This window comes from Sorghum bicolor, chromosome 9 (genome assembly GCF_000003195.3).
Source record: "Sorghum bicolor cultivar BTx623 chromosome 9, Sorghum_bicolor_NCBIv3, whole genome shotgun sequence".
In the NCBI taxonomy this organism is placed as follows: Eukaryota; Viridiplantae; Streptophyta; class Magnoliopsida; order Poales; family Poaceae; genus Sorghum; species Sorghum bicolor.
This window is the reverse complement of record NC_012878.2, coordinates 49,775,792-49,797,702: the sequence shown is the minus strand read 5'-3', so window position 1 is coordinate 49,797,702 and position 21,911 is coordinate 49,775,792. Positions and strand designations below refer to the sequence as shown.

General features: G+C 42.7%; 1 protein-coding gene across 1 annotated transcript; it reads left to right on the top strand.

Moving 5' to 3' along the window:
• On the top strand, positions 1,260–3,648 carry LOC8058463 (uncharacterized hydrolase YugF). The gene is made up of 6 exons (XM_002441067.2): positions 1,260–1,716; positions 1,871–1,982; positions 2,406–2,499; positions 2,595–2,772; positions 2,844–2,913; positions 3,129–3,648. Exons 1-6 carry the CDS (start codon positions 1,382–1,384, stop codon positions 3,468–3,470), a joined length of 1,131 nt encoding a protein of 376 aa, XP_002441112.1. The 5' UTR covers positions 1,260–1,381; the 3' UTR covers positions 3,471–3,648.

Below are 21,911 nucleotides of genomic sequence, written 5' to 3'. Positions count from 1 at the left end.
TATGCTGATGTGGCACTATATTAATGAAGAAAGATATGATAAGAGTTTCATGAGAGTAGAGAGAGTTTCATCTCTATGAAACTCTTTTGTACTGTTTCCAAAATCTAATGTGTTGGAAATTAGGACATGAAACTCTCCATTAAGACTGGCCTAACAGTTGAACTACAAAAAATATGCATCAATTTGACCAAATAACTCACGCCCAAACAAAGCTAATTAATCCTTTGTTTTTGTGGCACCAAGACAAAACCATGGGTCGAATCCAAACATCAAAGCAAACGACGCTCACCTGACCTAGCATAACGAAGACCAGCTCGTCGTGCGCAGGAGGCCAAGGTGCTCGATGGTGCAGCTGGGGCGTCGCACGTTGTCGACTTCCACATTTAATGAACTAAATAGATAATTTCTTCCCTCGTTTTTTCATTCAGTTCATTTAGCTACACTAGAGAAGAACTGCGGGTACCCGTTTGCAGCACCGTTCCCATCCTTAACTTCCACGCCTTGCTCTGTGGGTTGGGTGGCAAGGCCACTTTTGTGCTCAAATACATGGACGTTGGATCTCTCAACCGTCTCCTACGGCAGCGCAGAGGCCCGGCAATCCTGGAGGCAGCCCTCGCCGAGGTGGCTGTGCGGTGCGTCGTGGGGCTAGCCTAGCTCCACTGGTGCGGTGTCGCGCACCCAACGTGAAACCGAACATCCTCCTCACCAACGCCCGCGGGGAAATCAAAATCAGCGACTTCAGCCTTTCTAGGATCCTTTATGACGGTTCTATTGAACGCCTCCTAGTCCCCATCACCGCCGGTGCTACAATCTACTACAACCCTAATCTAAGCAGCGGTTGTTTCTTGTGTGGACAGGAGAGAAGGAGGGTGATACAACGCCGCAGGACAATGGACGGCGTGTGCGAGCAGCAGTTGTACAAACTCGATAGAAGGGAGCGAGGGCGTACATGAGCGGGGGATTATCGTGGGGTGGGTTATCTAGGATAGGATTAGTGGTTGATGCAGGTATTAGTTGTGAGGGGCGGGTGGGAGGGGGTGCGATTAGCAAACGATGACGATGACCTTTGAGGTCTTTTTAGTTGTAAAAATACTCTTACAAACACTATGTAGATGAAGTGAAGCCGCTTCTAGAACTATACGAGAGCATGTTTTAGCACCAGGCCTACCAAGCCTAAGGGGAATACGTTTTTCCCCGGCACTCTCGAAAGAAAGAAAATAAAGAGAAGAAAAATCTGAACCGTACCAAAAACACAAGCTCAACACAGTCGCCGCCGGACAACCACCGGACGCCGGTCGTGCCAGCCTGTCAGGAAAGCAAAGCCGTAAAAACGGAACACCGAACACCCGCGATAACCACTGATGAGACGAGCGGGGTGGATATGGCAGCAGTTGCCGCCCACCACCACCGCCTCTCCTTCTCCTCGACCGCTGCTCCAACCACACCTTGCCGACGCCACCGCTTCTCGTCGCTCCCTTTCTCCGGGCGGCCCTCTTCCCATGGCCGTCTCAGGTCCCGAGCCGCGACCCGCGTCCTCACGCGCGCCGGAAGCACCGGCACCAGCAGCGCCGCGACGACGACGTCGCTGGAGGAGCTGCGCCGGGGCTGCTCCACCTGGACGTGGCGAGGGATGCGCGTGAACTACCTCGACAGAGGGCAGGGCCCGCCCGTCCTGCTCGTCCACGGCTTCGGCGCCTCCGTCGCGCACTGGCGCAGGTGAGCCGGCCTTGTCCGTCGTCCGAACCCTTGATCTTAATTTTCTGAATGAAATCTGAGCTCATCGCGCGGTCGGTGGTGCACGCGCGCCATCTGCTCGAGCTTGTGCCTCTGCACGCGTCATTGCTGGGAACATTGATCAACTCGTTGGTAGGAACATTGGGGTGTTGTCTGAATCCTACACCGTCTACGCGATCGATTTACTGGGGTTCGGTGCATCGGACAAGCCTGCTGGATTTTCTTACACGATGGAGACATGGGCTGAGGCAAGTGCGCTTTCAGTGACTCAGTCTGATATATGATATCTGACATTTGAACATACTCCCTCCGTCAGCCAAAGAATGCAATTAAAGGAAGCGTGCAAGTTTACAGTAAATAGTAGTAATATTTATATCTCCAAATCAATTTATTATGAAAATATATTCTATAACTAATCTAACGGTATTTATTTTGTATCATGTATGTTAGTACTTTTTTATATAAATTCAATCAAACTTAAAATGCTTTGACTTCCGAAAAGCGAGAATTGCATTCTTTCATGGACGGAGGGAATAAACATACTATCTGACTGACATTTGAACTGAGTTGCTCGTGACGTTTGTTTAAGAAAATCTGGATTGATGATCTTCTTTTTGACAAGATGGATTGATGATTTGAAAAAACAATGGTGTATGCCTTGTCTCAAGCAGTTGATATTGGATTTCTTGGAGGAGGTGGTCAGGAGGCCCACGGTTCTCGTCGGCAACTCTGTTGGAAGCCTTGCATGTGTCATTGCTGCCTCAGGTTCCAATCAGCCAACGCCTGTAAATTCTCTTTCTGCAAACTACTACTAGCTCGGTACTTATGGTATCCAGTTTGCTCCTGCTAATGATGGGCAGAGTCCAACCGAGAAGCCGTTCGTGGGCTTGTTCTGCTGAACTGCGCCGGCGGCATGAACAACAAGGCGATCGTCGACGACTGGAGGATCAAGCTGCTCCTGCCTCTGCTCCTGCTGATTGACTTCCTGCTGAAACAACGGCCGATAGCATCAGCGCTCTTTAACCGCGTCAAAAACAGGCATGCCGATCTGCACATTTCCCTCTGACCTGACCTGCTGACGCTCTTCTGTGACAGTTTGGATTCAACAGGGACAATCTGAAGGACATCTTGCTCTCTGTTTACGGGAACAAAGATGCCGTGGACGACGAATTGGTTGACGTAAGGCACTTAATCTCGAAATGTTTGGCCAGTTAGCTCTGTTTCTGCAAGAATTCGTCTGAACCAGTGGCAAAATTTGACGAGTTGCCGCTGCATTCACCTCTATTGGCATGTGTGCGTCGAGCACTGTCCCAAGGCTCAAATGCATGGAGTGACTAACTGTTGCTGTCTGAACCTTGCTTTTCTTTTCTGACAGTGTGTACACGCACATGCAGATCATAAGCGGACCAGCTGACACTGAGGGCGCCCTGGACGCGTTCGTGTCGACGGTGACCGGCCCGCCGGGGCCGAGCCCGATACCGCTGATGCCGCGGCTGGCCGACCTGCCCGTGCTGGTGCTGTGGGGGGACCGGGACCCCTTCACCCCGATCGACGGGCCCGTGGGGAAGTTCTTCTCCAAGCTGCCGTCGGAGCTCCCCAACGTGACGCTCTACATGTTGGAGGGCGTCGGGCACTGCCCGCACGACGACCGGCCGGACCTCGTCCACGCCAGGCTGCTCCCGTGGCTGGAAGCGCTCCCGCCGCCTGCGGCTGGCACAGTGACCACGACGGTGTAGTCGTCGGGACGGGATCGACGAATGGGCCATGGCCGATGGATGGATGTGTACTGGAAATTTGTAAATGAATGCATGCAACTGTAGGAGGATTTGCCTATTTGGTTCTGAGGCATATAGTGAAATTAATTTCTGTATTTTTCTCTTGTTATAAACACCACATCACAGAGTTAGCGTCGGATGATGTGCATATCAATGGGTGCAAGCAAACATGAGAAATCGACGAGATGCTCGCACGGTCACACCCACCCTACACGTCGCAGCACCGCAGGCCTTGACACTCACCTAGTCACCTATACGCAAGTTGGGTCGTGGTTTGCTAAGGCTATTGCAAGTTTGATGAGACATTTCCAACATAGGCCTTGTTTAGTTCCTAAAAAATTTTGCAACTGTCACATCAATATATTTAAACACATGCATGAAGTATTAAATATAGACGAAAATAAAAACTAATTGCACAGTTTCGTCGGAATTGACGAGACGAATCTTTTAAGTCTAGTTAGTCCATGATTGGATAATATTTGTCAAATACAAACAAAAGTGGTACTATTTCTATTTTACAAAAAATTTTGGAACTAAACAAGGCCATATTAATATTTTTGAAAAATAGTGTAGGAGAGTTTCATGATATTTCCATGAAACTATAATAAAAATCTATTGAGACCTGCCTAATGTAAAGACCGATTGAGAACATGCGGTTGTAGGTGTGTGCAATGTCCGGCTTTTGCGCGGTGCTGGGCCTTGATGGGCCAAAGGTGACAATATTGGCCATTAGGCCAGTGGGCATTGGAGAGTGATTGGAGTCTTGGACTGAGTAGACTCTTTTTTTTTTCTCTGTTGAAAACAAAGTCTGGATCTAGAGACGCTGACCACCACACCACACGGTCGCATTCATCATTTTTTCAAACTAGCGAAAAGTCTATCTATATATATACTCAAGACTCAGCTCCAGGCCTCCAGCACCGTCCTCTGGATGCCGGCTTCCACTGCGTGCAGCTGATGGGATGGCAAGGAGCAATACGTGGAGGTCCACGCACGCCGCCGGCAAGGGAGGAAGTCAACCCCACAAAGTCAGCTGATGGCGCAGGTCAACGTCGTCAAGCAACAAGGGCCATGCACGCATGGACGTCGTACGTCAAACGGGGAGACCACAGACGATCGACGACACCATGCAATTTGTAATCAGATCAGTGGTGGGGGGGCTGTAATAGCTAGTAAGTGGAGGACCCGCCGGCGGTGGCGGCACTGGGCGAGAACGGCCTCACCGCCGGCATTAAGTGCCAGTTATGGGATCAGCACGGCCCACCGGCTCCGGCCGGCTGGTTGATCCGTCGCCGGTCATGCACGCACGCACGGAAACAGCTGGGGGAGCTAGTACAGTAGAGAGGCAAATATGTAGTAGAAGCTATTTCACATTTATATATGCAGCAACGCATCATGTACCCACCTCACCGATGGAATTCAATGCATATATTTTCCACAAGCTGGCGGTATTATTGCTCTTCGCTTTTAATTTGTTCGATTGCACTTGCTGCTTCAAACTACAAATAATAAGTCCATTGCACTATTGATTCAGAATGGAGAGAAGTCCTTTTAAAATGCAACACCTGACCTGACTGTCGTTGTTTTTTTTTTTCTTTTTTTTTGTTTCACATATAGCGCTTGGAAGAACCTGAGCTAGTTCCACCCTCAGTGATTTATATAAAAAACTCATGGAAAATAATCACTAAAAATTATCAAGGTATTTTTTTTTTCAAATACGGCACAATAACACAACATATCCTTAGTATTATAAGTTATTCAATCACATTCGAAAGACTAAGATGACATAACTTGATATCACAAAAGTCGTCATAGATTCGACGTCGATAAGGCAAGTTGTCTACCATTGAATAAATAACGTTGTTTGTTTCTCGAATAAAGTTAGGAAAAAACAGTCACATGTACCAAAGTCGAGTGTTTGTTTGCCCACCTCCATTCCCCACGTCACAGGTGTATGGCCGCCACCTATCTATAGTCCTGGCTACTATATGGTTGATGACTAATAATAAGCAACCATAAGTCTCTATACAACGATGATTTTCTTCCCCATATTCTTCCACCTTTAGATTGGCACGACGATATATGTGCGTGTAATTTTACGTGTATGGAGGTGGTTTTTTTCAAGTGCCAAAAGATTGGGAGGTGGGTTTGGAAGTTTTTAGAGATGAGTTTTTTCGATCTTGCCAAAATTCTTGGATCGAGAGACTATTTTAGGTACTGTTGGACTAACATATGAGTAGGTAGGTTATGATGCTAACTATCACCCTACAAATTTTGAATTTATTTAAATCTCAACTTGTATATAAAAAAGAAAAAAGTCTACATAACCCCCTTAACTATACATGGTGGACTACTTTACCCTCCCAAACTATAGAATCAGATTTTCTACTCCTTGAACTTTCTAAAACCGATCAAATAACCCTCTCAAGCGGTTTTGGGCAGTGGTTTTGCTACAATAATGGTGGTTTTGTGTGTTTTTTTATTTTCGCTGAATCTTTGAAAAATTATAGTAAATCATAAAATAGAAAAATCTAATTTTGTTGGACTCTACATGAGTAGATATATACAGTGAACAAATAATATGGTATGATTTAGTATAATTTTTTGTTGTATCTTTAGCTATATGAATTATTCTAAATTAATTACAAAACAGCATATATCTAAAATTACAATAAAAAACTTTATACTAAAGCATACTATATTATATATTCACTGTATATATGTGAAGTCCAAAAATTAGACTTTTCATTTTATAATTTTTTTGTGATTTACTATAATATTTTTAAAGATTCAGTGGAAATAAATAAAAAAAGAGACAAAACCACCTTCACTGTAGCAAAACCATAATACAAAACCGCTTGAGGGAGTTATTTGACCAATTTTAGAAAGTTCAGGGGCAGAAAATTCAGTTTTATAGTTCGGGTGTAAAGTAGTCCATCTTGTATATTGAGGGAGTTACACAGACTTTTTTTATAAAAAATAGAAAATCATTTTTTTAGTAAAAGGTGAATTGACCTAGTCGCAGTAAAATCTTTTCTATGGTGAAGGGGGTGGTGGACTTTGAATAAGAAAATTTGAAAAAGGTTCAAACCGACAAGTGATTTATTTAGGTTATAAAATGGACATCCTTCTCCTTTATTTTTTTGGAAGGACGCAAAAAGCTTTTACTTTGGCACAAATATTATTAGAAGAAGAGAATTGTCTTAATTTAATTATATGGTAGTGTTTGGTTGGGAGACATGGTGGATGGGAGGGTTCCGTTCTAGTTTGAGGGATGAGGGTCCCATCTAGTATTTTGTTAAGGGGGATGGAATTATCCTTATGTTTATGTTTGTGTTTGTGTTTGTGTTTGTGTTTGTGTTTGGTTTGAGGATAGAAGAAAATGAAATGAGATATCGACAACCAAATCCTATATGCCATTTCTTTTTTCTTTCTACTTTCCTCATCTCTTCTTCCTTCTTTCTCACCGTCCACCTTGGCACTTGGCATCTCCCTCACAGATAGGAGCCGGTGGCCACATCTAGGGTGTGGGCTCGCCGCTAATAGCTGCAGCATGCACCTCCACTTGCTATCATCCTTGTCTTCTCATAGCGCTTCTCCTTCTCTCTTGCCCAAGGACCATTTTTAAGAAATGAGTTAGTCTATCATCTTCTTTTTCCTTACTCTTTTTGTTTTTAGAATTACACAGTACAATACAAATGTTTGTTTGGTTTATGGAATGAACTTGGATTGATACATTATCAGCTAATAATTAGTATAGTGTGAGGAATTGAATCATTATACCAAATTTAATGTGAGGAGTGTACTCATAAAAAAAAAACTCAACCTCGGAAGATTGACATCCATCGAGGTATATCACATATGGAAGAATTTTCCCAGGCTGTCTGAAAAAAATTCTTTTTCCACGCAACCTAGAATTTAAACCCTGGTCAGCGTGCCCTCCTAAGGCCTTGTTTAGTTGGTAAAATTATGGTTTTTTGGCTACTGTAACACTTTCGTTTTTATTTGACAAACATTATCCAATCACGGAGTAACTAGGCTCAAAAGATTCATCTCACAAATTTCAGGTAAACTGTGTAATTAGTTTTTATTTTTATCTTTATTTAATGCTCCATGCATGTGACTAAAGATTCGATGTGACGGAGAATTTTGAAAATTTTTGCGAACTAAACAAGGCCTAAGTCCTAACCAGAGGACATCTCCAACGCGCTATTGACGCGTTTGCCCCTTGCCATATGTATCACGACAAGATCTCGATACACTGCAGCTAACAACGGATCGAGTGAGCAAAAGTCAAACATATCTCCAGCGCATTCTAGCGTCCCGATCGATCGAATAGCACTGGCACACACAGGCGCACAGCTCGGACGTCCTGCTCTCCCCCACACCACAGTCACGTGATAGTAGATCTCGCATGTACATTACAGATACTACTACAGACTTGCACTAAATGCACTGTTGTCGTCATGCATGCATGCATTACACGATTCACGAATGTGCCCAAGCGTGCGTGCATGTGGGTTGACCTGTCAGGGACGTACACGTACGTAGGAGTAGGTAGTCGTACGTACGCTGCGTACGGTACGCAGTGCACATATTGACGTGTTTCTCAGCCCAACATCCGCCCCTTGCGGTCAGCGTTGCACGCGCACGCTTGTGCGTAAGCGTGTAACGCACTGTGCTGGCCTGCAATGGCCCGTGTGCCATATAAGACAAAGGGAGAGTACTGCATGTGTACCACAACCTTACCAGCAGGTCAGATCAGATCAGGCGTCGTCTTTCACGTGTACCCCTACCGCCCTACGCATGATGCTGTCGCGCGCTTGTTGTTGCATTGCGAGTGTGGCGTTGTTTTCTAAATTTTTTTCAAGATTCCTCGCCATATTGAATTTTACGGTACATATATAAAATATTAAATATATATAGATAAAAATAATTAATTATATAATTTATCTATAATTTGCGAGACAAATCTTTTAAGTCTAGTTAATCTATAATTAGACAATAACTATCAAATATAAACGAAAATAATACAGCAGCTAAATCTAATTTTCCGTGAACTAAGCTGTCTCTGCTGACAAATGCCTGTGGCAACATGTTATATATATATATATATTCATCTTTTTCAATAGTTAACATTAAGCCTGGACATTCGGGTTATCTGATTTTTTCGGGTCGGGTAATTCGGGTAATGAAAATTATTATCCGATATTAGTCTAAAAAAACACTACCCGCAATTTCGGGTACCCGATAATTCGGGGTGGGGAATTTCCGATTTACCCGAATTTCCAGAAAACAACACACTACACAAAATTTCAATAACAATTTATATATAATTTCAGCAGTAATTTATATAGAATTTCAATAACATTTTGTAGAGAATAATATATTACGGTCACTTGTTCAAACAAAGAGAATTATATTCTAATAAATTGATAAGCTCTAATGTTTAATTAACAACACATGATAAATACAAAGACAGACAAATGTTTGGGTAATTCGGGTAGTTCGGGTACTGGGGGATATTACCTGAATTACCCAAACTAATTTCGGGTAATCAAAATCGCTATCCGAAATTAGGATTGGGTAACCGGGTTCGGGTAATTCGGGTTTGGGTCCGGCTAATTCGGGTGCAAGTAATGGGTATCGGGTAATTTGCCCAGGCTTAGTTAACATGTAACTGTACGACTGGGTTGTCCACCCAAGAACCCAGTACTTTGGGCCTTCCTTCTAGCTAGCATCTGAATTTGTGAGAAATTGTGGATGCATGCAACTTTTTCTTTAGAAAAAATTGGTTTATTTTTAGGCGATTAATGCTTGAATCAAATGAATTTATTTCCTTTCTAGAAAAATTTGGATATTCTAGAGGCGGATCAAGATTCATACCTGAAATTAATTTGTTTGAACCATAGTTACAAAATTACATAAAAACGATAAAAAAATTCCAAATACTTCCCCAAGTAAGGTCATGTTTTAGGATAACCCTCTAGACTGATTCGGGTTTGATTTACTCCAACTATTTCTGTTGGTAAAATCCATCCTCTGATAAGATTTTTCTTTTTTGTTTCTCCATGTATAAGTTCAATTTCAAGTCAAATTTTGTGTGGTCATTTATGAATATTTCATCATTGATAGGCTATAGCATATAAAAATAATATACTGAACCCTAGAGACACATAATTCTATGAAAAATAAAGACGAAACTACTTCATAGTATATTTTAACATAAGTTAATAATGTCTAGTATATATCACCCAAAAATCATTACTAAAAAGTCAACTTATACACAGAGGAACAGAAGGACAAATCTTATTAGGACTTCAATTTTTTTAACATATGTTAATAATGTCTAGTATATATCAGCCAAAAAATCATAACTAAAAAGTCGTCGCTAGATTACGTGACATATACGAGACCATCTAAGTCAACACCAATTTACTTATTATAATATAACGTAATTGTAAATCCAATACATAAATAGTATTATTTGACTGTAAAATATGGGAAAATAACCAAGCACTTCAGTTTTTGTTTCCCTGCTCTCCATGCATGTAAATTAGGAAGATGAAAGGGGAAGAACAAAATTCAGATGCAAGACATCACCCATGTACTATAATATACCAGCAAACATAAATGGTACTATTTAACTTTTCTATTAGTAATTCTTTTTATTGTGAATTCTTGGTTGTCAGTAATGTTTATATTGGTGATTTTTGTTTCCGCCTTTAGAAAATGTTCAAATGACACTACAAATCTCCTCGATTGGTGGAGAAAAATCCAAATATAAATAATAACCATGGGCCACTTGCAAATGACATTAAAAAATATTAGAAATTTTATGCTGATTAATATGAATCGTAAGAAAATGTATATTTCAGGTCATAGAGCCAATGATGTTCTTTGGTTGATTATTGTCCTAAGTAAGTACGAGATGGCAGAAAACGGGCAATATAAGAGCATCTTCAAGATACTTTGTATATTCTTCCTAAATGCTAGGAATAGCAATTTTGGTGAAAAACTACCCTCCAATATTCTTCTCTAAATGGTCATCCAAATATAGCCATTGTCTATTCCGGGTTTTTCGCTAGCCAAATATAGAAGACGAGAATGACTCTCTAGACTGCGCATGAGATTTAGCAAAACTGTTGGAAAGTAAAAAAATATAGAAAACAATTTTTATGCAAATGGCTCTCCAAATGATGATTTAGAGAGTGAGATTTAGAAAGACTCTTGGAGATGCTCTAATGCGTTAGAGTAAGTATAGTAAGAGGCTGTAAGCTGGCTAAATATTAAGGTGGAAGAGAGAAGAGAGGAGAAGTGGCTGCAAGTTTACAGCTGGTTTAGGCATAGGAACAATTTTTTTTGTGAGAGAGACATGTGTGAGCCATGTATTAATAAGAAAGAATTAACTATTATTATATGAGTGGGCTGAGAGAAGACTACAAGAAAATCTTATAGCTGATTAATGACTGTGTATTATTTAGAGCAACTCTAGCAGTAGCCCCTAAAACGGGGCACCTATTTTACATTTGGGGTGCTCCCTCTACTTTTTGGGCCCTGTTTTCTAGGATGAGCTCCAACAATAGCCTTCAAAATAGAGCCCCAAATCCATTTTCTCACTAAATGATAAATGGGGCCAATGTGTCATAGACTTATTCGGGTAATAGAAACACATAAGGTGTGTTTGGTTGGGCTCCTAGGCTGGCTTTTGGCTACGTTGGGCCAGATTGAGGTTGTTTGGTTTCCAGGCTAGCCCATATAGCCAGGCTCCAGCAGGCCACGCGTACACCCGGAGCCAGGCCCAGAAAGAAACACAAGGTTGGTGTTTCTTCCGGAGCCAGGCTCCGTGTGGCTTCGCGCGCGGCTGCTGTGGTGGGCCCGCTTGGCCTTGGCTGACCACCGAATAAATGAGGAAGCCTCACCGCCTGGCTAGAGTTTTGGGCTACTGTTCACTCCTTTCCTCTCTCTCCAACTGTCTTTCTCGGTCACTGCCTCACAACACTTCGCCTCGGCCGCTCCCTCCCCATTTCCCTCCTCCTCGCTGTTCCAGAACCTTCCACGTACTCTAAGAGCTCCTCCTTGACAATGCCCGCCGCCACCAACGGGTCCATGGCTGCCGCCCAGCACAGGCCCAAGAAGTACCCAGCTCGTGGGAGCCAAGCTCCCCCGACTGCGGCACGCAACCCAGAGCAAGAACTCAATACGAGTGATTATAGGAGCATCAATCGGCCGGACGAGGAGCGAATTGGGTGTTCGGGGCGGTGCTCTAGGATATTTCTTCTTGGGGTGGGCACAGGTGATGCTGCAGTGAAGAAGCGAGGTGGAAAGGGGGAGGAGATTGGGGAAATTCGCCGCTGTGAAATGAGGAAAATAGCCGGTGAAATCAAGAGAAGGTCGACTAGTAAGCGGTGGCTGAACCCACCCCTGCTGTATGGGCGCGTTGAGACACATCGCGAGGGTTGTGGAAGGTTCTATACCACACGGCGAGCACTCTGCCCTCTGAAGGTTCTGGAGATGAGAGACATTGTCGGCTGAGAAGACCACGACTAGGAGGTGTCGACAAAAGCTAGTCGGCAGTCTACCTTGGGGTATACCCACGGTAGTAGATTATCGGCAGACAGGTGCACAAGTTACTAACTTGATGGTGACGCAAGACATGGACAAGGTTTTTATCTAGGTTCGGCCGCAGTGTGGGCGTAATACCTACGTCCTGCGTCTGTTTATATTGATCTGAGATGTGTTGAATTGACTTGAGGGGGTCCCTTGCCTCTCTTTATATAGTCCAGAGGGCAGGGTTACAAATCTAGAAACTAATCCTAGTCGGTTACAATTGCCATAGATAATACGATATCAATTCCTATTCTAACCGACTAGAATCCTGCTTGATCTCCATATCTTGTTTCCTTGTGTAAAACTCCAAGTAGTTGGATCAAGCCTCGAACTGTCTCGTAATGGGCCAAATCTTCTGGCCCAAGTCTAGCCGTAAGGGAATAGGCCGAGCACCAAATATTGTGATGTAACGCGTCATCTTGAACTTCTTCGACCAGTGAGGCTTGACGTCTTCGACCAGTAGAAAAGTCGCTCGAACAGTTGATAGTTGACTAACGGCGTCACTGAAGAGAGCAAGTTATTAGAACAAGGCATGGTTCTCTTGAGAAGAAAGATTTCTTTCCTCGTGAAGTGTGCCCACTTTATTTTCTAAAAAGTATAGTCCTTCAATAATGAAGCATATTCATTGTAAGATGAAGTGTGCCCACTTAGTCCCCGAGTCTGGTAGTAGGTGATGTAGTCATGTGGTGCCAGAGTCTAAAGAAAAGTCCACACACAAATTCTGATACTGAGATGCATCGCCAGATGCATCATACCGAACTTGCTAGAAGGCGAAGTATGAGCCTTGTAGCAAGGTCTAAAAAATTAAAATTATCTCTCAGTTGTATATGAGTCCAATTCATATGTAACTGAGAAGAGCAGTCCCCAAGCTGTGGTCGAAGAGTAATCGACGCAAGTCCCGAGCACAGCGCAGGAAGTGATTGATGAGTCTCCGAGCATGGTTGGGAATGTAAACGTGCTCGGTGGTTGACACAGTCTCCGAACATGGCGTAGAGACTGGTGGACAAGTCCCTGAGCGTGGTTGGAAAAGTAAACATGCTCGGTGGTCGGCGCAGTCTTCGAGCACAGCGTAAAGACTAGTCGACAAGTCCCCGACCGTGGTTAGGAACATAAACGTGCTCGGTGGTTGGAGCAGTCCCCGAGCACAGTGTAGGGAATGGTCGACGAGTCTCCGAACATAGCTTGTTGACTGGGCCAAACTCCTGAAAAATAAATATGAAGAATAGGTAGTACATGATGTATAAATGAACTCTAGATAAAAAATCAGCACTGGTGTAAGATTTTAGCTTTTATGTTATTTTTAAAGTTAACACGAGTAGTTAATTCATCCTAGAGTTTGTACCAGCTCTGGTCTGACCAACAATCTGGGCGTGAGGTACGGAACCTAGACACACGTAGGATTGCCAACCTCACCAGAGAGCTACTACCGACTACCCAGAATGCAGAGGGCGGGTCTCGTGCATGTGTAGGGAGGACTCGGAGACAGTGCCAGCTCTGGAAAACTCATGCAGGAGAAAAAACTAGTCGGCTACAAAAGTTGTTTTGAAGGATAATCATGTCAAGAACATTATACAAAATATTATGCTAAAAATAAATAAAATATTAGAAGTGCACTTATATTTGGACAGAAGTATGGTCGGTGGCGACAAAATTGTTTGTCCTCAAGATTTTCGACATGTTGTCATGACGGTGGTCGCAGTTGTCATAGCGCCATTCTTCACGGCGATCATCATTGCGACGTGATAGGTAGTCTGAGTAAGTAGGCCGAATAGCTCAATAGGTAGTTCGAAAGATCATGTTTGAGAGCTTGGATAGGTCGCTTCATGGCTTGATAGATCGGTGAGTTTGTCATGAGTTGCACCAAGACGTCACGTCGCCGTGGGAGTTATCAAATAGCTGGTCGCGTATGGGCTTGCATTCTTCATTCATGCTGCATGTGTGCACACCCCCGTACATGCAATTGGCCTTGCATGATACTGTAGATTGGATGTGGCCTCCATGTACTTGCTTGCATGTAGATTGGATTTTGTTCGATGTATATGGAGTCATCACGCAGGTACGATCGAGTCAGGGCAGAAACCATTGGACTCGAACTTGTTAGATGGAATTGGAGTCCAACTCGGTCGTGGTGTAGATGATGCCGCCGACAAAGTGGTCCTCGAGCAGGCCACCATCGGAATCATCGTGGTCGATGCTGATGAAGAGAATTTCCATCTGGTTCATCTAGGATGTTGTACGCACACCCTTTACCTGGTGCACCACTGTCGATGAAAGCTAGTCAGCAGTCTACCTTGGGGTATTATAACACTCCAAAAATTTTAATTTTTTTATTGTTAAAAAAACACTAAATTAAAAAAGGATTTAAAATTTTTCTAAAATAATACAAGATTTTATTAATTATTGTTATTATAAAATGAGAAAAATGGGAAATTTTAAAACTTTTATTAAATTAAGTGGAGGGTGTTTTATTTGTTGTGTGCTTTGTGCCCTTGCTTTGTTTGGCTTGTGTGAACAAAAAAAAATGAATTATCAAATTTTCTAGCGAGCCATGTTTGGGTCCTGTTGGTTTTCGAAAAAAATAAAACTCCAAAAGTCCTATTTGAAAACTAATTCAAATTCGAGTTGGAAAACAATTTAGAAATGTGTTTAAACTAAAATATATTTGGATTTCAAAATAGTCTAAAAACAAGTTCCAAATGATCCCAGGTTTTGTTTGGATTCAAAATGGTTTGAAATTTGTTTTGCAAAATAGTTTGTAAATCACTCTTTATAAAAAAAAGAGAAAGGGAGTTTCCTTCTCTCTGCAAATTTTGGCCCAACCCGGCAGCAGCACCAGCCCAGCCCCCCTCCTTTCCCCCCCCACCGCACGCGCATCGCCCGCGTGGGCCGCGGCCCATCTCGCGCCCCCGCCGCTGGCCTGCTGCACCCCAGCGCCCACGCCCCGCCGCTTGAGCCACTGCCATGCGGGCCCGCCTGCCAGCCCGCGCCCAAGCCACTGACGGCCCGGCCCCACTCGTCAGCGAGACGGGGCCATCGTCCCCAACCTCCCGCCCGATTCGGACGGGAGAGCCCGCCGCCGCCCCGCCCGATCTTGCCCAGCGCGCGCCCCGAGGTTGGCCGTAGCCTATAAAAACCCTCGGCTGCACCCCGCGCCCCCTTTGGAAGCCCTAGCCGCGCCGCTGCGCTGCCCTAAGTCGCGCTGCCACCAAAACCGCGCCCGCTGCCGTGTGAAGGTGCCCGCCGTCGTCGATCCCATTGGCCGTCGCGTCCCAGACGACGCGAACCGCCCCCGGAGCTCCGCACGGAGGTGAACTACACGCCAGACCCTCCCCCACCTTCTCTCTCGCTCTCTCTCGCGTGCGCGCCCTCGTCGGAGATGACCGCCGCCCCGCCGCGAAACCCACTCGCCGCGGCCTCTCTTCCGCGCGACCAGCCTGCGCACAGTACCCGCCGCGCCGCGCGCGACGCGTTCATGCCCTCGGCACGGCCTCCCGTGCACCACAGCACCGCACAGCGAGCTCGCCGCGAGGCCGGCCATGGCGCCGTCGCGGCCAGGCACCCCCGCTCACCGCGCGCTCGCCCGATCCGGCCCCGGTCCACCATGGACCGGTGGACCACGCCCCTCGCCCCGGTCCACCGTGGACCGCCAATCCCGAGCCGCCACGTGGCCAGCCTGGCCGGCCGCCCGCACTGCCCTGGCGCTTTTGCAAAAACACCCCTGCTCTTGTTCTTAATCAACCCGCGGTCCGCTGCTTTTCAAAAATAATTAGAAATAGGTCCTGTTTTTAACAGATTAACCACTGGCGCCGCTGGTATTTGTAGATTTAATCCAAATTGCGTTTTTAATTCAGTTTTAAATTATTTAAAATACGAAAATTAGTTCTGTTTATTCACAGTTTTGCCACTGATCTAGTTTCGGCCATAGAATCCGCGTTTTAGCTCCGATTGAGCCCGTTCTTGTCGCGTTAGGTTCGTATCGATGTAAACTACGCGTTAGCCATGACATCGGCGGTGTTTGACACTTTATGTTTTCACCACAAATATAAAATGATTAATGTCTAATTAAATGCCTTTTCTAATCTATACAAGTAATTTAAGCTTTATAACTTTAGTTTTTCTTACAAATATTAATATGTTTAATATCAATGTGAATCGTCTTTTCAAGTGTGACTTACTTAGTCTAACCTCTTTTCATAAATGCTTAGTATAAGTTATGTCACCAGTTATATGTTTTCTACGCTATGAAAGATAAAGTGACTTAAATGATATATATAATTGTTTATAATTAGAATATGAATAACATTTAGTCCTAACCTTTATAATTCTTTATAATTTTGTCAACTCAACCTTCAGATATTTCTTTGAATAATCCATCACCTGTTTTCATAAAATACGACCAACGTATAGTTGTCTTCTCCGTTACACTTCGAGCCTCGATAATCGTGTCCGATTAGCTATAGCTCCGTTCTCAATCGTTCTTGCGTTGTCTCGATCGTAGCAATAAGTCGTGTTGTTTCGTACACTCTCTTTCAAAGCTTTTCTTTTGATTGATGCTTGTTAGTCATGATGGTTGTTTGTCTGTTTGTGTTGCTTGGTTGCTTCGAGTAGAAGAAGCGTGGTTCGTCAACAGTGAAGACCAGGAGCTGAGGACCGACAATCGAAGCAGAAGTTGGAGATCAGAAGAAAGAAGCCAAAGAATTCTGAGCAGATATACACTGGGAATAAAGGCAAGTGCAGGCACCCATTGATCATATTGTACCTATAAACTTTAAATACATTTACTTTCCATTGCATGTGTCTTAATACTGCAAACCCTAAGGACCTGACTAGCCTTCTATTGTATTCCTTGTACTCCTGGGTTTATACATGGGTAGTATAGTGAACAGTAGTTATGCTTAGCTGCTCTGCTTATCTATTCCATATAATGTGGCAGAACCTCCTGAGTTAAGTGGCCCACCTGCACCCATCATTGTCTCAAAGACTTCTGATCGGCATGCACGAGTTCCAAATGACTCAAGGAGTCTGTCGGGTGTCCTCGGGAAACCCGAATCATCCACGTTTTAACTCATAGAGGATCAACATGGAGTTACCACAACATTACAACATTTGTTACAAAAATAACTTAGATCAGAGTGCGGAAGATTTATAACTTAATTTACAACATATGATGAAGTATAAACTTAACTAAATTTCCAAAAGGTGTATAGAGTAGCGGAAGCATCTTAGGTGAAGCTTCTAAGGTAGAAGAGATGGATAAATCATGTCGCGCCCACCGACATGACCTCCATTAGCAGTCTAAGTCAGCACCTGCAACAGGGGTTATAAAACCCTGAGTACAAAAGTACTCAACAAGACTTAACCGACTAGAAAAGAGGTGAAGACTCAGGTATGCAGGCTATAGGGATTCAAGGTAAAGCTTTATCAAGATAAAGCATTTCTTTTGCATAAAAGCTTACTAAGAGTAAAACCTACTTTCAAGTTTTAACTCAAGATCATCATTTATGACTAACCAAAACTATTATCAAACTTTCATAAGCATACCACCTCTTTCTCTTACCAAAGATCATTTATTACTACGATGATGGGGTGAGGATTGAGGCTCCATATCCGAGGAAACACGGCGATTCGAATCGATTAAACCCAGCTGGGGATTCAGTACCACACGACATATGTAGAACTTAATCTTGCATATGTCAACCTGTTTCTATAGATCCTCCCATACAAGAACAGGTCCAGCGTCACCCGAGAGTACAGTACACCACCATCCTACAGCCAATCTAGATGTTTCCCGGTCATCTCAGATCCGTAAGGTGGGTACACGCTACTCTCGCCATCTCTCCACTCCCAGTGCGCGGTTAGCCGTTCTCAAGTATCGGAATAGCTATAGGTAAGGCTTACCACCGCATGTGGGCTGTACTCAAAGGTCTCAATCACAGCAGGCCAACAACGGTACGGTCCTTAATCGACACAGTTGGAGACACTACTTTAAGACTCCATTCTTAAAGCAAGTCCACCGACCGGTCTCAAGTTTAAACATTATTAACCATAAAAGTATTCCACAACAACCCTTCAAACTTTCTCATTTGAAAACCTATCTAATAAGCAGGGCTAAGCATACTAAGTACTTTCATAAAACAAGTATCAAGGTTAATATGGAAATCATCAAGGTGGATAATGCAGCAAATAGGATTCACTCAACTCTTATTCACCTAATGCATCATATTAACTCAAGTGATATAAATAACTTTATGAAAATACAAGGATAGGGTTTAATGTCCGGGGCTTGCCTTGGTGGGAAGGGAAGTCCGACAACTCAGAAAAACCAGAAGAATCCACAAACTCGGAAGCAACCCACTGAGGATTAGATTCCTCCGGAGTGTAGTCTACACGTAGAGGTGCATATGCATGATCAATGAGATGCTCATGACATGATAAAGACAGGTTACATGCTCTTGGATGATAACAACAAACATAACTACCTCGAGTACAACTTACCTTCACGGTATAGAAACAAACTAACTTAATCATCAAAACATAGATTACTACTAAGCAAATTTTATCATCCTCATTAAGCAAGGTTGTGTAGCTATTATACAACAAAGATCATTTATATAAAATAAACCTTAACCAGAGAGCATATCATGCCAAGTAACCACTGGTTGTCAATCAATCCCAAAGATCAATCAAAACCTAAAATGATTAGATTTTCTATTTATCTTAATCAATTCTTAATTAAATATTAAAGGCAATAATTAAGTATTAACATCAAACAATAATTAAGTGTCAAAGGTCATTAAAAGATAATGACCTTAGGTCATCACATAATCCCAAAAGCACTCAAATTCTAATTTGGAAATTAAGCTACTCATTATTTAAGTAAAGGCTAGCTAAAAACAAACAACTCTATTTGCACACATAACCAGGACAGCAGCATATACACAACTTCATTCAACCATAATTAGAGATCCAAACATCCAATAAAGGTGATATTAGACTTTCTGGAAAGCTTAGATAATTTTCTACAACTTTGTTATTATCTTCGAGAACTGATTTAATAGATAAGATGGCCAAATAGCATGAAGAAACATTCCTGTCCAGACCTTGGACAGAATCAGACATTAAGTTTTATACATCTATAACCAGAGTTCTAGATCACCAAAATTCATGATCCATAACATTTTGGAAAGCTTATGAAAATTACTACCATTCATCTTTTATCATGAAAGCATGATTCATAAGTTTAGTAGGTCGAAATTGCACAACTACAGAAACTGATCCAGGATTTGACAGAGAGGAACCATTTCTGAAACTTAAATTTAAACAGGCATAACTCAGAAACTATAGGGCCAAATGCTACCAAAATTTAACACCAAGTAGATACATGAATTATATACAACTTTGTTATAGACAAGTTTCACATCCAACATTATCTACCTAGAGCAATTCATAATACTCCAGAAACTGTCGAGAAACCACTAATATTTGAATTATAAAGAAATAACATTTTATTTATGTTCCAAACTTGAACCTGGGCAAAACCCAGCTTACTAACAGTTGTAATACATCAATTAGATACTAGAAAACATCATGGTCATCCCTAAATAAATACCTTTCATGTCTTTATTAATTTATTTAGATAAATAGACAAAGTAATAACCATATATCAAAAGTACACAGTAAAATCTGAGAAAACTTCAGAAGCTCATATATTCTCTCCAAAGTCTACTGTATAAATTTCATGCCATTTGGATAAGTATAGCAATTTCCATGAAAAAGATAAGTTTCCATCACAAGGAAGCATGTAATAACAAGATAAATAAGAAACTCGACATTTTCTACAAACACATAGCTAAATTATGTATCTCTATGATATAACAACCTCATATAAAGGTAGAGGAACCATATTTTACATTTATTCATTTTTAGTTTAATTGTAAACTATTTAATAAGCACTACACAAGATAAATCAATAACTTAACCATATATCATCTACTGAACATGAAATTTTTACTGCAACATTAAAATAACATCATGAGAACACCATAAAAATTTCAGGGCAATAGGATCTACACAGAATAAGATATGAATTTCTCCCTTTTAAACATAATTAAAAGGCATAAATCATAACCAATTATTTTACTACAAAACATGGCCAGTTTCATATTTTTAATAAAAACTAGACATCTCAAGGAGCACAACAAAATTTGGTTCACCAAAATTGGAGTTACCAAACTCCAGATATGAATTTTCAAAGATTCAACAAAACATCTACAAACAAGTCCTTATAGCACTATTCACATGAGTCACAGTCTATGCAATTAGACCCCTGGAGAACATCAAATTGTCGCGTGGGGTCCCTGTCGCGAACTGAAAACAGAGGAGCTCGTCGGAGATCGCGGTTTCGGCGTTGGGGTGCTCGTCGGCGGCAGAGGAGCAGCGGGGGAGCTTGCCCGGACTAGTGCTCACCTGCTGGTGGTCGTATCTTGTCCCGCAATGGCTCGAGGCGGCCTGGCCGCGCGGGCAGCGGCACCGGTAGAGCTCTGGCCGGCGCTAGGGAGGAACTCGGCGCACTGACAGTAGGGAAGCCGAGAGGCTAGCTGTAGGAGTGGCATACGACGCTCAGGAAGCTTGCAAGATGGCCTGCCAAGGCGCTGGAATATGGGTGCAGCAGTGGTGATGGTCGGCGGCGAGGTCGCAGAAACGACACCGTTTCTCGGCTCTCCCTCTCCTTATACGTCAAACGGCCGGCATAAACAGGATCAGGACACGCTCGCGACTCCAAGCAGGCAGGTAGCTGCGTAGCGGGGTGCGTGGCCGCGTGCGGAGCAGCGGCGCCTGCCGCAGCGGCAGTGCAGCCCGTGATCCTCATCGGTTACTGTAGCAGGCCCTATCCACTCCTTTTTGTTTTTTACGAATTACTTCCAAAATTTGAACTGAAGTCAAATTTCTGTCAAAATGAAACTTGTTCAGGATTTTGAATGCTACAAAACATATTTAAGGATCAAAAGCTGATTTTAAATGGAGAAGGAAGAATTTGAGCCAAACAGTTTTGAAATTCAAATTCCAATCTTGGGGAAAATTGATTTGAATTGGGGCAGAATAGAAATTCCAAAATTACTTTTGATTTTTCTCAAAAACTTGAAAAACTCCCAAAATAAAAGTTGTTCATTTTGATGAGACCTACAACGTTCATTTTGATCACTTTTCAAGATTCCAAATAAGTTTTGAATTAGGGATTCAAATTGGAAAAGGGGACAATTTCTGGAAATCTGTATTTTCAAAATTACTTTAAATTTTGTATTGAAACTTCAAAAACTCAAAACACCAAAGTTGTACACATTGCCAAGATATACAACTTTGATTTTGAACTCATCCCCAAATTTTGCTTAGTTTTTAAGTTACACAAAAGGGGGTAAAAACTAGGGTTAAAATTAGGGTTTTTCCCACCCTCCTTAACTAGGGATTAAACAACCATCACAAGCATCACTTCACAAGATAAATACACTTTAATTCCCTAAGCACAATCATCCAAAATAAACTTATTTTAAGTTGATGCATAATGATGTGCTTAACAAACATGCTTTGCAATGCTTATGATGACATGATCCAGTTTTAGTGTTCATAACATCAGGGATGTTACATATAATAAATGAAAGTAAATGATCATATCTAATGAATTCTTCAATGATGATTAATGATCAAATGATGAACAATGGTCACTTCGATGATGGAGATGTTGCGGTGCTTGCGAGCATCGTGGTTTGTTGAGGAAAGGGGGAGCATCGTGGTATT